The sequence below is a fragment of the Copadichromis virginalis genome, linkage group LG4, assembly GCF_057382275.1.
Source record: "Copadichromis virginalis isolate Kocher_CV1m ecotype Utaka linkage group LG4, C_Virginalis_male_GT1.1, whole genome shotgun sequence".
Classification (NCBI taxonomy): Eukaryota; Metazoa; Chordata; class Actinopteri; order Cichliformes; family Cichlidae; genus Copadichromis; species Copadichromis virginalis.
In genome coordinates, this window is record NC_140621.1 from 22,459,382 (window position 1) to 22,474,414 (window position 15,033).

The 15,033-nt window shown below is 43.5% G+C and overlaps 2 protein-coding genes across 4 annotated transcripts in view; one reads left to right on the top strand and one right to left on the bottom strand.

Moving 5' to 3' along the window:
• Positions 1-10,888, top strand: part of glis2b (GLIS family zinc finger 2b) — a 31,784-nt gene extending 20,896 nt beyond the window's left edge. The window contains exons 2-7 of one of the 2 annotated variants that reach the window (XM_085454246.1): positions 2,570-2,764; positions 2,850-2,980; positions 4,332-4,487; positions 4,585-4,718; positions 4,810-4,928; positions 5,353-10,888. In XM_085454246.1, the coding sequence (XP_085310372.1) occupies positions 2,587-2,764; positions 2,850-2,980; positions 4,332-4,487; positions 4,585-4,718; positions 4,810-4,928; positions 5,353-6,095 (1,461 nt within the window). In that variant the 5' untranslated portion in view covers positions 2,570-2,586 and the 3' untranslated portion in view covers positions 6,096-10,888. The remainder of the gene's footprint in view (positions 1-2,569; positions 2,765-2,849; positions 2,981-4,331; positions 4,488-4,584; positions 4,719-4,809; positions 4,929-5,352) is intronic. The other variant, XM_085454247.1, reaches the window with a different exon arrangement.
• Positions 10,889-11,079: 191 nt separating this feature from the next.
• Positions 11,080-14,462, bottom strand: pam16 (presequence translocase associated motor 16). Of its 2 annotated transcripts, none has more exons than XM_085454251.1 (5): positions 14,342-14,462; positions 13,941-14,025; positions 12,922-13,058; positions 12,404-12,469; positions 11,080-11,249 (listed from the first exon to the last, which is right to left on the bottom strand). In XM_085454251.1, exons 1-5 carry the CDS (start codon positions 14,342-14,344, stop codon positions 11,160-11,162), a joined length of 381 nt encoding a protein of 126 aa, XP_085310377.1. In that variant the 5' UTR covers positions 14,345-14,462; the 3' UTR covers positions 11,080-11,159. The 2 variants fall into 2 exon arrangements, with proteins under 2 accessions (XP_085310377.1, XP_085310378.1); XM_085454252.1 differs by lacking the exon at positions 14,342-14,462 and adding an exon at positions 14,111-14,232.
• Between the last annotated feature and the right edge of the window lie 571 nt (positions 14,463-15,033).

The following is a 15,033-nucleotide window of genomic DNA, read 5'->3' on the forward strand; positions in this document are numbered from 1 at the left end:
AGCAGGACAGACGAGATCTGCAAAGGGTGGTGCGCTCGGCAGAACGCATCATTCAATCAGAGCTCCCTGACCTGCTGTCCATCTACACCAAGCGGTGCAAGTCCAAAGCTAGGAAGATTATGATGGACCTCTCCCATCCCAACAATGGACTCTTCTCACTGTTGAGGTCTGGGAAGCGCTTCCGCTCCCTTAAGGCCAAAACAGAGAGAATGAAGAGGAGCTTCTTCCCCCAGGCTATTCGGGGCCTGAACCAGGTGTAGGACTGGACTCTCCCACACATGTCACTATAAGACTGGACTCTCACACGCGTCACCACACGCACCACCACACATTTCCTATAATCCTATAATTCCTATAATTTATAATCCTTATCTTTATAATCTCTTCTGCTATTTGCACATTCTTTACTGTAAATTCCTAAGTTAATTTGTAAATTTTTGTAGTAAATTGTAAATATTGTAAAACTTTTCTTCTGTCATTTAATGGTCGGGCATTGTACAGCTACAAGCATTTCACCCCCATGTCATACTGTGTATGGTTGTGTGTGTGTGACAAATAAAATTTGAATTTGAATTTGAATTTGAAATTCTAAGACATGAATGTGGACAATTACAGAAAGAAGTAGTAGTTCTGGTAGCTTATTGGCCAGACTGCCCTGTAATATAAACCTGAAAGTTTTTATTAATTAACAGAAACAGTCTTTTTTCAGCACTTTCTATAGTAGATAGTGTAAAACCAGGAACTTTCTGTCATTTAATTGTTTATTAATTAATCACTTTATTGTAGCCATGGCCATGCTGGAGTTCTGTCACTTAGAAAAGCTATAAAACGTAGATTTTCCCGAGCCGTTCTGTGGGTCAGATTGGTTTCTTTGCCGGGCTGATTCTGGCCCCTGGACCTTATGTTTGACATCCCTCACATAGACTGCATGGGTGACACAGATTTTTGCCAATTAATGCAAAATAACATACTGATAAACTGCCAGAATTTCACTCACTCAAACCCAAACGTGAGTAGGAAACAGTAGAATTAAAAATACTCCAGAACACATTTGGAACTCTAAAATTAAGCGTTTATCATAAAATGGGGGTGTACTGAGGTTTCTCACAGATGTCATGTGGATGACAGTTAGACATAATAGACGTGATACAGCCATCGGTTACTAGTGAAAAATATGTATTCCCTGACTGGATAGCAGTGGTTCCTGGAGGTTGCCTGCTCTCGGTGGGGGAAATCAGATTCAAAGAGGGCAATGTACCAAAAACTTCTTAGTGATTGCTTTGGTTGTTTGCAGATTACTAAAGTTACTGTAGTTTTTCACATATGTCTGCAAATAGTTGCTAACTACTAGACGAGCAGTAGTACAATTTGGTAAAGTGAAATAAAAAAAGTGTTGCTAGAGTAAAAGCTGTGCCTCAGCGCAGCAGCCAGCTTGTTTCATAAGGTGCAACTTGGACTTTGAGGGCGAATGGTCTCCATTTATGCTTTCAGTACAGCTCAGAGTGTAGCTCGCCAACGTTTGTGGACAAGTCCATCACTTCCATTCAATCTATGACTGTAGTAATATGATAAAGACCAAACAACCTCAGGGTTTGGAGTGGGTGTGCAGGGTTTATCATAACTGATTTCAGCTCCGACAGCTTTCATACCCGGCCGCAGAGTCAGCGCAGAGTCAGCGCTCTTGATAAGTTTGTCTACACCTTCTTCCCAGTAGGCCACAGCAAAAAAACAAAAAAAACAGAGCAATGGCCACCACCGTATGGTGAACAGCAGGAGTTTACAGCTGTTGAATTACCTTAGTCTCCTTAGGACAGAAACTCTTTGTCCCTTACTGTACACCACCTGCCTGTGGCCAGTCCAAGTTGCTATTGAGCTGCACACCAGGGAATTTAGAAAATGAACTGAAGCCACAAAAACTGTCTGGACCACGATAGAATTCCTAATTCATTTAGTCAAAAGAATGTGATTTTTTATTTAGGAAGTTATTGTTAAGGATTTGAACTCATAAATATAACAATGGGCTTCATGGAGGTGTCCAGTTCCTGAGTCATAATGAGAGTTAGAAGAAGAGTCATGCCCACAGCCCCCAGTCTGGGTCCAGAGGTCAGTGTTTTTAGAGGAGGGAGGAGATAAATGCAGTGGGTACAGCTGAACTTAAAGACCTTCAGGGTTTGGTCTCAAAGGTCTACGGTGTCTGAAGGTGCACGGTCTCAGGGGTGGGGGTGATGTGACGGAGCGAAAGAGTGGCCAAGGGGTGGAAAGAAGTCAGGCTAGTGGTGGGGGTGACCATCTGGATTGGATTGTAGACATTCCTCAGGATGAGTGTTCGTAAAGGTCGAAGAAAAAAAAGAAGAGGGGTCACTGGGCCCTCAGTGTGTGTGTGTGTGTGTGTCTGTGTGTTTATTATTCTTTGGCTCACTCGGTGTTTCAGTTTATGATTGTGGTCGGTTCGGCAATGTTTAAGGTATTTCTTCCCCAGTGGGATCGTGGAAAGGGAGATACTTTCAACAACATTTACGTGCGCAGTACTGCAGGTGTATATTAACGCCGAGCTTGCACGCACTTGCAGGAGGGAGGTCTGCGATCATGCTGTCGCTGGACGAGCCTCTGGACCTGAAGCTTCCTCGGAGGGCCAACGGGAAGGACAGAGGGGCGCGCAATCCTCCTCTCTCACCGCTGCACCCCAAACATGCTCGCCAGCTCCACATGGCAGATGATGGGACAGCAGTCATAGAGCCTGCCTCACCAGCATCTCCACACACAGGTGAGTAACAACAAACCACAACACAACTGTTTCTATGTTTAAGTGGACACACTGAGGCTAGTGTCCCTGTGTTGTGTTTTCATAGGCGTGCAGGTGGTCCCTCATGATCGAACAGACACTCCCACCCCCCCTGCAGTGGACCTGAGCATGTCTCCATCCTCCCGCCACACCCCAAGCTCTCCAGAAATGACCAACGGAAACTACATCCCTTCAGGCGTGAGTATATCAGAGCTCAAATTCACACACACACACACTCTGACAAGCACACATAAGTGCTCCAAATCCACATTTTCTCATACTCTTTTCTTCGTTCACCTCCAAGTTGTTGTTAAAATGAACACTGTCTCTCACTGCAGCGGTGAGTGAGCACACTTTCCTGTCGACAGCTAGGAGTGAGTCAGCCTGCTAGGGTCAGCAAATCAGGAACAACATCGGGTTGTGTCACACTCACATAAGGGAATCAGGCTATGGAAAGGGTGGGAGGCCTCTGTGTGAGACAGAGTGGCAGAGTGAGGGGGTAAAGTCTTATCAAACACCTCTTGTGTCCCCAACAAATACCTTTGTCTGTGCAACTTGGACTCAGTGGCCCTGCTGGCATGATGTGTGTGTGTGTATGGATGTTGGTGTGTACATTTATAATCGGATTTAAGACATGCAGACCTCACGCCGCCTAATTCAATTCCCACGCAATTGAATTGAGGCATGCTGGCTGGGGCCATTCAGTCGCCCCACATCTTATTGAGTCTCACATCCCTCCAACCCAAACCCACCGCAGCACACACTTAACTTATCCCTGTGGACATAGATTGGAGACTATCAGTCTATTTTACCGTCACACCCAAAAATAAGACCTCTTACAAAGTAGCTCACACACTTTTTGCACACAGAGCTGCAGCTCAGTGCAGGGAAACGGCGTCATTTTATGAAATTTGGCACCTGCGCATTCTAACACTGAAGACTGTGATCTCTCTGTACGCCCTTTTTCTCCGTCTGTGCTCCCCTTGAAATCTCCGTGTACCTGTGTGGCTCTTTGTAAACGCAGCATTTCATCCTTCCCGTTCTCTCCTCGAGCTAAGATAAACTGTGTGTGTATGAGTGTGTGTGGGTGAGCTGGTGCATTAGATCTTTGAGCCCCAGCTGAGATCCAGCGAATCTTACATCTCTCATGCCGAGCTCAGGGATGTAGGGAGGTTTTGTAGTGCACAGCGGGAAACTACTAGAGGAAAAGTGGAAGGGATTTTTTTTGAAGGGAAGGACATGAATCTGCAGTTCAGTACTCCATTGATAAAAAGCGACACTTTTACTTTGTCAGTCAGTCCGTCCATCAGCACCTGTCTGCTTTTCCAATGCAGCGCACTCCACAGCTTTAAAGCTGGAAGTGCAACAGCTAGTACTAAACAGAAGGTTTCACCCTTATACGATCATAACTATGGACAGTGGCAGCTGAGTGTTATTTACATATATCCTTTCATTTTCTGGGTTTTATGATATACAGTAAAGCTTGTGCAGCAGTTTAATAACTCTGTTGCTGTTTTCCCTCTTTTTTTTTTTGGTTTGTTTTTACCAGAATTCTCATATCTCACAGGCCTTCCAGTTCTTTGTGCCAATAGGACATGGGACAGGACTTCACCTTCCATCCTCTATGTTCATTGGCCAGACTAGTGACAAGAGATCCTCTCCAGATCTTTCAGCAGATGAACAGCTAGCCTGTCGTTGGAAGAAGGTAAAGCTTTTTCTGATGCCCTTGCAGGGAAGTTTGAATCAAATCAAAACAACTGCATTGTCACAAGATTATATTCAAATGCTTTTCCCTCCCTTAGTGCCATCTGCTGTTTGACTCCCTGCAAGACCTGGTGGACCACGTTAACGACTTCCACGTCAAACCTGAAAAGGATTCTGGGTACTGCTGCCACTGGGAGGGCTGTGCTCGCAAAGGGAGAGGGTTTAATGCTAGGTGAGTTGAAAACGGTTCATTTTGTCTCTGAGGGGGGAAATTCAACAAGTGAGAAATAGATTTAAAGCTTTTTCGTTTGTGTGTGCCGCAGGTACAAAATGCTCATCCACATTCGCACTCACACTAATGAGAAACCCCATCGCTGTCCCACCTGCAACAAGAGCTTCTCGCGCCTGGAGAATCTCAAGATACACAACCGCTCACACACAGGTCAGTGGTCAGAGCCCAGTGAGTACTGACGGATATCTGAGGCAGTGTTTGCTATACAATTAAACTGTAAAGTAAAAATTAATAAGGAAGTTCTTTATAATAGTCAGCTTGTGTTTTTGATGGCTTCTATCGAGTCATATTAAATAAAACATGACATTTTGTAAATGGCGATCTCCATTAGAGTAAGAAAGCAGGCTAAACCGAGCTGTGCTCATTGGCTGACTTGTGATTGGAGAGTCAATAGATAACAGCTGTTTGGTTTCAAAAAACTAAGACGATGACTGCAAAAACATTCAGCTTGAGGCTGTGAAATCCTTCATATAAAGTCTCTACTTAATTCCTACAAAGGCTTTTGTTTTTGTGGAGTAGATTTTTAAGATTTTCTGAATGAATCTAAACATCTGTATCATCTCTCCCCCTGCAGGTGAAAAGCCCTACATTTGTCCGTATGAGGGTTGCAACAAGCGCTACTCCAACTCCAGCGACCGCTTCAAACACACACGCACGCACTATGTGGACAAGCCCTACTACTGCAAGATGGTGGGCTGCTTGAAGCGCTACACAGATCCCAGCTCTCTCCGCAAGCACATCAAAGCCCACGGCCACTTTGTGACTCAGGAGCAGGGCTCCTCAGGTGGAGTGGGCTCCCTGTTAAAGGGAAGTCAGAGCGGGGGGTTTACTAGTGGTGGTGGGAAAGATTCAGAGTTGTCCTATTTGAGTGGAGCCCACATTATAATCCCAGGGGCAGCGGCTGCTCTCCTGGGAGGCCATGCTCTGCAGGGCCTGGGTGGAAGCCTGCCCCTGTCCCCACTCAGTTCTCGGCCCCTGGACCTCAGCACACTGGGCTGTGCCAACTCCCCTCCTGGCAGCTTGGGAGGAACATCCATCCTCTCTTTCAACGGCTCCCCGCTGGGTCTCACAAAGTCCCATCTTCTCTCCCCCGCGTTTCCCTCCTCGGCCCTGGGCCTGCCGATGGTGCCGGTTCTGGGGCCCGCATCCGAGTGCGGGGCCCAGAACCACCATGCAAAGAAGGGCAAAGGAGAGGAGGCAGAGAATGAGGTGACTGGGGGGGCCCTGAACCTCTCCACAGGAGGGTCTCATGATCCTTTGTCCTGGGTCGTCATCCCCCCAGGCACTGTGGTGCTCAAGCCAGCTGTGGTCAACTGATACACACACACACACACACACACACACACACACACACACACACACACGTTTTACTAACACACATTCCAGAAGAGCTCAGGGGGTCGGGCTGGGAGGGTCAATGCCATAGTGAGGGTCTGGGCAGTCAAAGGTGATAGGGATTGGCTCGCACAATCAAATCCAGGCAATGCATTGGGATAGAGACACTTAAAGAATAAAAGCATACTTATCAAATCGGCAATCAGCAAAACAAGTGAAAATACTGCACCTCACAAGAATGAGCGTGCAACGGAAGGCTATCGCATTGTTGGCAAAAAACTAAACTTGAGGCCCAAATGCTCTGTTCAGGAAACTTGTATGGCTAAGGCCTTACAACAGGCTCCTCTTTCCTCTCTTATTTTATACTCTACTCATTCCTGTTTGCTGTTTCTATGGACAAGGACCATGAAAGTGACAGTCTTAGTGCTCTGTGTTCTTACAAAAGTCCTCCTTCATTGACAAGTATTTATAAGACTGTACTTTGACAGTGTGCCTCCAGCTTCGCAGTGAGATACACACACACACACACACACACACACACACACACACACACATAAAATAAGTGACGCGCTCACATTTAGGCAAACAGGGGGATTCTCAAATCACTTTAAAGTTTTGACCTATTTCTCGCAGGACGCTGTGATTAATATGATCCAGACAAGCTTGCCAAACCAAAGCAAGTGAACTCAAATGTATTTGTGCGGGGTGACGAGACCATTAAACACAGCGAATAATAGCGTCAACTGGCTATAGTATCGAAACCTCAAAACTGCTGCTAACTATTGACAATCTGTCCCCAGTTTGGGGAGAGGGTGACCAACACAGACCAGCCTAGTCCACCAGAATGTGTACGAGGTGTGCAGACTAGGGGCTTTTAGGGTCACGGAGCAAACTGAGGACATAACATAGACAAACGGTGTTACATCACCTGGCAATCACCAATCGATTTTCAAGTGAGATTTAAGGCACTGTGGTGTAGCCGACACCCTCCAACCCCCCTCCTAGTAGGACGTGACACACACGACATCCTGCTTGCCTTTTACAGAACTAGCACTGTTTTTTCTCTTGGATTGTCCAGCTGCTTTCTCGTAATTGAATCAACACGGCCATCTTGCGTATGAAAGGGCCACTGTGGCGATAAACACTACTGTCTTGTATTTTTTTTTTTTTTTTTTAAGTAACCCGACCCAAAACCAGCTGTGAAAAACAGGTGGTCGTCCAGTCGAGGTCCAACCCGGAGCCGTCGGTCGAATATTTGTCCTGAGTTCAACAAGTTTTCACGCTGTGCCAAAAGTACCTGGAAAACTGCAAGCGGGATGTTCACATTGTGCCACAGAGGAGGGGTGGAGGTGTGTTTGGGCGGGGGGGTGTTGTGCACTCAGTGCCACATACAGCTGGACTGAATATGAAGCCACACTATTGCAAACTGCCTCAATTTACTCTGTCCAAAGGGGCAAAAATGGACAAAACAACAACAAAAAAAGACTCATTTAACTTCTGGGAAACTTCTCATGGTTTGATAAAGCTGTCGACATGCACTTATCACAAACTATATCCCTTGTGTGTTCTTATGAAATGTTACACGGTTCTTTGATCAGTTGTTTTGCTCTCAGTCCGGTTTTTTTTCCTGCTGTGGGTCCTTCCAGACGCCTGTCGCTCAGTAATTGTCCGTGACACTGACTTTGATTGCTGCGTGCACAGAAGAGAGAGGTCGAGGAGCGGGAGAGGAGGATCATAACACAAGGAACATTCCCTCAAGAGACTGACATAAACCCCAGCCCTCCTCTCTCTTCACTCCTCCATCTCTCCCCTCTCCTTCCGCTTCATTGGCTGTCTCCTTTTTTCATCACTTTATCCAAGGGGGCGATACATTTAGTTATTGCTGTTTCGTGTTTTTTTTCTCTCTCTTTTTGTTTTGCTGTTGTTCAGACGAGACATTTTTTCTAATGTTGAAGATGCTTCTTGTGTTCTGTCATGGCTTCTCTGCAAATCAGCTTTCTGCTGTCGAGGATGAGTCTTTCGAGAGGTCGAAGAGTCGAAGAGAGGGAGAGCTTTGGTTGGTTTTCCAGCAGCAGTGGTCCCCAATCTGACATCTGGGAGACAAAAGGGATATTATTATAAATCTGAAGGGTCGGGTAATAATTTTTAAAAACTTTAAAAATGCTTCAGTAGATCAGTGGATGACACTAAGTCTGTTTGCCAGCCCGTTATTTTGCCATTAGACCTATATGTGAATAATCTTTAGTCTTTCTAGAATAATGAATCCAGTGTGATTCTTTTGCCCCTCAGAATCATTTTAATAATTCAAGTGATCTCTATCATCTAGTGCTGCCATCCACCCATCCATCCTCTTCAGGATTAGTAGGGGTGCTGGCGTGTATCCCAGCTTTTACTGGGCAAAAGGACAGCTCACCAGTCTGTCACAGGGCTAACAGAGAGACAGACCACTGTTCACACCTATGGCCAATTTTTTCCATTGTAGTATGTTATCATGTACTTTAACACACTGCCTTTCCCGAGCGTAACCTCACAGAGACAGTTAAGTCCTCAGTGTGGTTTCCTATACAGTGTCACAAACTCCTTAACTCCTCCCCCTTGGATGCCTTCTATGGGTAACCTTTGTTTCTCTTTGATCTGAGTCTTTTCTGTCATATTGCAGATCTGCTTCCAGAGCAAAATGACTGGGTTTGAATCAGAAGTGAGCTCTGCCTATACAGCTTACCAAGGCTACCCTTGGAAAAAAACATAGAACCTGCTCTAATGATCGTCAAACAACGTCTTTATTGATATGTAAAGGGCGACGCTGTTAAATTTCTTAGAGTTAAAATGAAACCGTGTTGTAAGGAACGGTATCAGTGTTTGGGGGATCTGCTGAACATATATTAAGACTAAGACCATACACTGTGCAAAAAGACAAGGTGGCAGACACAGTGATCTGTAATCTGTTCAGTAGGTTTGGGTTCAAATGAATGATGTGTGCAATTTTCATGCAGAACAAACAAGAGGCAGCACTTCCAAAACTCTAAAATTCTACCAAAACCTGGCAACCCTGATTTCGAGGCCATAACTGCAGATTTGATCCCTTTTGTCTTAAGCCAAAAGGTTGGAACCACTGCTTTGACATTACAGTCCTCCAAGACAAACACACCGGTGTGTGCCACTGAGGGAGTGTGAGCATAATAAATGTCTTTATTGAGAGAGTATCCGAAACAAAAAAACAACAAAAAGGAAAACATCTGACTGTGAAATGTTGGGCAGCACTGAGAGAGCGTGAGAGCAAAGAGAAAGGCTTGGCTGAATGAATAAATGAATAGACAAGGGACGGGGAGAGATGAGAGCAGAGGCTGTATGCCAGTGGAGGATGGCTGTGCAGCGCAGCCACTCTCCATCTGGCCACCTACCCCAGCAAACGGCCCTCTCAGCTCTGAAGTCGCTGTGCTGTGCCCAATGTGGCAGCCACTCAGAGGCATACCAGCCTGCAGAAAACTAGGCCACTGAACTCTAGCTGCCCTCTGGGCTTTTTTCTTTCTTTTTTTTTTATAGATTAAACCTACAGGCTCAACTCCCCCACCTCCCGGCCAAAAAGCTTTTCTTGTTTTGACAGGGATAGTAAAAAGGCCACTTTCACAGCAAACAAAAGTATAAACCCCCGTGCCTGAGTTTGTGCTGCCCACAGGTCCACCAGGATTCACAGCCTACCTGTGTTTCTGCCTCAGTAATTTTGTTAGTCATTATTATCTCAGAGACCCCCCCCCCCCAAAAAACACCACACACACACCATTGGCCTGTCTTTGGAGTCCGGGTGGGCATTGAATTGAAAAGAATTTCTCGCTCTTTGAGTGGACAATCCTGGCGTGTGATGTCACCAAAACAGGTGTTAAGTAGGCTAGACACGGTTTCCATGGCAACAGTGAAACCCACAGATGCTGCGGCTCTCCTCTTCCTCCTCCACCTCCCCTGTCTGTCTCTTCCTCTTGCTGGTCAAAGCCAGGGACAGAGACTCTGCGTGGCTGCAGAAGTCTGAACGATACTGACACGGATCCTTCCAGGGTCCACCCATCTTTAATATTAAATAAGCTGTACGATCCATTAACCCTTTGAGCTCAGCCTGTAATAAACCGCCCCCCTCCCCCCTTTATAGCGAGTGTAGATAAGGTGATGCTGTCACGTCTTTTCTCAGCGTAGTGCGTTATTCGTCGGTTGTTTTTGGGAACAAAGTCATTGTAAAAAGTCATTCGGAGTCGCTAAAATGTCTGAATTCTAAAATCTTATTTTTCATATAGCATAAAAAGAAAAAGTGGTACGCGTTCCTGCAGATTTTAACACTTCACGTTGAGACGCGTGGAGCTGAAATCCAGGGCAAAAAGCTGTCAGCGAGTCGGGTCAGGGTAAAAGGGGTGCCGCTGACCGAAAGCGCTACGGCGTTGCACAAAGGGTTAATGATAAGACTAAGGCCACGCAAGGCCTGTTCCAAGTTCTGTTTTTTTGCACATTTGTGAGATATTATGTCAGTATTTTAATTTTTCCAAGTGCCTTTTTATTATTATAGGTAAATATAGAAGTTATACACTATGAAAAAGAAAATGATTATATGAAAATATATTTTTTTTTTCCTGGCGTCATGTTCTATGGTCGAACATGCAGAATTTTAGAGTTGTAAAAGTCTCCAATTGGTACAACATAGCGGCGTGCTCCTGTTTTAGAGGAATTTTATTACGATATTGATAATAATGTCAATGAAAACAAAAAAATGTTTAATAAAGCTGCATTTGATACTTCTGTGTGCATTTTCATTTCTATCTCACATATACATTAAAACAGGTGAAAACCCACCCAGAATAACCTGATTAACATTCAACTCGATGCAGTTAAATTCAGCACATAAGCTAAAATTGTATGTTTAGAATTATAGTTTCCTTTTTTGCACCTCATTGCTTGGAAAAAAAAAGTGTCACAAAGTCAAAACTAGAGAAAAGGAGAAGACTTTTAATTGGGTTATAATTTACAGAGGATGGGGAGAGGAAAGACCGGGCATCGCTTTGTCCTTCATGTTTCCGTGTTCTGCTGTGATTGCTGCTTTTCTTCTTTTTTCTGTATACTTAGTTCCTCGTCCAGACGCTCTTTTGCTCGCACCACCTACACACAAACAATAACAGTGATGACAAAGAGAAAGACGTGACTTCAATGTTTTTAAAATACAAATTAGTCACAGTAAAGAGGAAGTACAGAGCAACTGACTGAACGTCAAACATTACTCATTACAAAGAGTCGACTCCACCCACGTGTTACTTGATATTCAATGAGAAGACTAAAATAGGAGTGAGAAGTTTGTATTTGCACATCTGTCATAGAAACTATCAGGCTGGTCCTGAGAGCGAAAAAAAACACTGAGCTTTCAAACATGGACTTTGGTCCGATCTGACCAGTCAGCCAGTGAAATCTGCCCCATAGTGACTTTTCTGTCTTTAGCCTTAAAACAGGTATTTTGAACACAAACAGCATCTCTGAGAATAAACAGTTTCTGAGGGAATCTGTCAGCATCAGAGTCATTTAACATCATCACTCTTTAGTTCAGTCTGATCAGACTGGTTAGTTTTCCCTCAGGAACTAAACAGCTCGTATGACCAGTTAACTTTGTATTGTGGAAGAAGGCAGGGCACTGAAACCTGCAACCGTCACATGATCTGTGCTACATGATCAACATGAACTACTTTATTCTGCTGAGTGTTTTCCCCAAGCAAAGTGTGAATGAGCGGAAATTCAACACAAAGAGCAAAGTTATGGTTTTGGTGTATTTCTATCATTTCCACCATTATGAGCAAATGCCAACTCTGATGTTGTGCCACTTTAAATTGACATGATATATATCTTTTATTTCGATACTTCCTCAGTTCTCAGACACATCTGACCAATAAGTGGAGCGAATGTTCTCAGCCTCTTGGTAGAGATTCCTTTTGGTTTGTTTGGATTCGTCGTTGCATCATCAGAACCCAAGAGAACAGCAATAAAAGGGTGAAAATGCCTTTTGCAACAGTTTAAAAAACCTTTTAGAACAGCTAGTTCTGTCTTCACAATATCTGGCAGAAGAAAGATCTGAGTTTGAGACTCAAAACTCTGACACCTACAGGTATAAAATTGTACTTTTTAATTATTTTTTTATTTTTTGGTGCTGATTTCATCTTTAGACAAGCAAAAACAATGTACCAATTTTTATGTTCATGCTGCCTTAACTGTACACATTTAAAAAAATGTCTGGAAAGTGAAAGTGAATGCACGTTTAGAGCACTTACTTTTGACTGTAGGTAAAAGGAACCGCCCACTGACTTGTCATTGACTTTAAAAAGGTGCTCGTAGTTCTGGTGAAGAGAAATGCTTCAGTGTTAGTATTCTAGTGACAGCATCTGACTCCATTTAATTATTCCCAGCAGAAACACACACTTTTTAACCAAATATTCTATCAAATCACATCAGTGACATGACATCAGAGATTCAGAAGTAAAAGAAAAGTACTTCAGCTTGCCATGTATTGTTGATGGGAATTGTCATGTAAAATATACCCGATGTTAGTGTTCTAGTGTTAAGCAAACGCTAAAAAAAAATTCCATTACTTGATGACCACTTTAGAGATGGTTTACCTTCCATGCAGTCTTTGACGGTAAACTAACCAAACTACTGTATTTGTTTTAATAACTGTGTAAGAGTAAAAAGCTTCCACATCAGATGGTATTTTAAAAAAAAAAAGCTTCTAAGATCTCCAGACCAATTTCAACCTTAAAAGGATCTAAAAGGATCACTAGTGTGACTGTACCTTCTGAATCTCTTCAGGGCTAAGTTTGGAGATATTGAGGATCTGCTGGGCCTCTTGCAAACTAATTCCAGTGATGCTGGAGGCTGCGGCCGACTCCTGACCCGAACGGCCCCTGGCCTGCGCTGCAGCTTGACTGGCTGTGTAGCAAAACACAACAAAAACAAATGTGATTCACATGCACACAGACACACATACACCTACAGTACCTGCCACTTGGGTACATTAGTTCCCATTAATTAACGCCAGGATCTATCTAATCAGCCAATTACATGGCAACAACTCAATGCACTGAGACATGCAGATGTGGTCAAGATGACATGCTGAAGTTCAAATATTGCATGCTGATCTACTATGATTTTCGCACATAACCATACGTAGGGTTTACGGAGAATGTTAAAAAATGAGAAAATATCCAGGCTGATGTCTAGGTGAAAGTACTTGGCTGATGCCCGAGGCCATCAACATTGAGAATGGGAAGACTGCTTTGAGCTGACAGGAAAGCAACAGTAATTCAAAGAATCACTCATTAGATCTAAGGTAGGCAGAGGACACATCAAAGCTTGAAGCAGGTGAGCTACAGCAGCAGAAGACAACACCGGCTGCTAATTTAGTATTGTTGCTGACCATGTCCATCCCTCCCTGCTTCCAACAGTCCTCAGATCTAAATCCAATAGAGAACTGATCTGAGGAATATTTACAGCAGCTTCGTGAACCTATGCCATGAAGAATTAAAGGCAGACATGAGGCCAGTGAACATGTAATGGTGATTAAAAAAAAATGCTGATCAGACTTGTGACTTTGTGTGCAACATTTGTCTGAAAATTACAAAATGTGCTTCTAAGGTAACTAAAACTATAATGGTGTGCACAATTTACCTTACAGCCAGGGTGTGGCCCTATATTACTGAAAGTAAACTGATACTTCTTATATTACCTTATGCCAGGTGTTAAACTAGGTTAGTACTTTGTAACAATGTATTCTGCGCAAGAATCGAATAATCGACTAACTCCGGGTCATACCTGCGTATTCTTGTCGCAAAGCACGAGCGAATGCACGTCCCACCACCTGAACTCCCATCACCACGATTTGTGCGAGATATTTAGCCTACAACAGGAGAAAAAAAAACATCAGGAATGACGGAGTTAATCACAAAAAACACCCAGAACACAGTCAACAACACCTGCATTACATCTGTAAACAGCGACACGCTTTCCACACACGTCTACATCCTTTCTGGATGTGACTTTACTAAAAACTGTTTAAATTTAACCCTAAATCAAATTAAAGACCTCTCAGTGAAGAGGAGGCACAGCTGTCTTACGTCTTATGTGCGACAAACACACAAGGGAAGCTTCCGGAATAACCGCAGTCTCTAACAGTGTTGGCACATTAACACAAAAAGTATCAAATGTACTCTTACCATGATATAATAATAACAACAATAATAATATTAATAAAGCTTCAGCTAACAGCACGTCTCTTCTGTTTTCACATGCACGCTGAAGGTTACAGACAGGTCAGAGTTCAAGGAAGAGTCGACAATATCAAATTGAAGACGGCTCGGCTGGACGGAGAAAAATTGAACACTGACACCTGCTGGTCGGGAAGTCAAAGTGCAGTTTTCATTCAAAACAGTAAGACGATAAAATTAAACGAGTATACATGACTAAACTCTACTGATTAAAATAAATATGTTGGTAAATGTTCCTTGACACTGTATAATTAGCAATAAAAGAATTCAATAACTTAAGTGCTAAAAAAATAACTGTATGTTGAAAAACGCAGCTTATAAACTGTTTGACTCACAAGAAAAAATGGTGATGTGAATTAACACAGGACGGAAAAAGTCAGGCCAAACAAAATAAAGTACATATGAAGTTATAATGAACTGAAGCTGCAAATACAGTTTAACTGCAGCTACTGTTAACCATCATGGGCATGAATTTTATGGTACTTGGGGCTTTTAATGATTTCTTTTACTGGGCGTTCCAACAGGATAATGCTTCCAAACTCATATCAGGATAAAGTAGGCTAACATTAAACTTCTGGAATGGCCTTCCCAAAACCCAAATCTCAAAGCTATTTATATTTGTGGATTAGATTTAAAAGTTT

Excerpts from the sequence above, each read along its gene's own strand:
- pam16 (XM_085454251.1), bottom strand. Across the intron at positions 13,059-13,940 it reads TTTGCGACAAGAATACGCAG|CCAGTCAAGCTGCAGCGCAG; the intron begins GTATGACCCGGA and ends TTTGCTACACAG. Across the intron at positions 12,470-12,921 it reads GCCCTGAAGAGATTCAGAAG|AACTACGAGCACCTTTTTAA; the intron begins GTACAGTCACAC and ends TCTCTTCACCAG.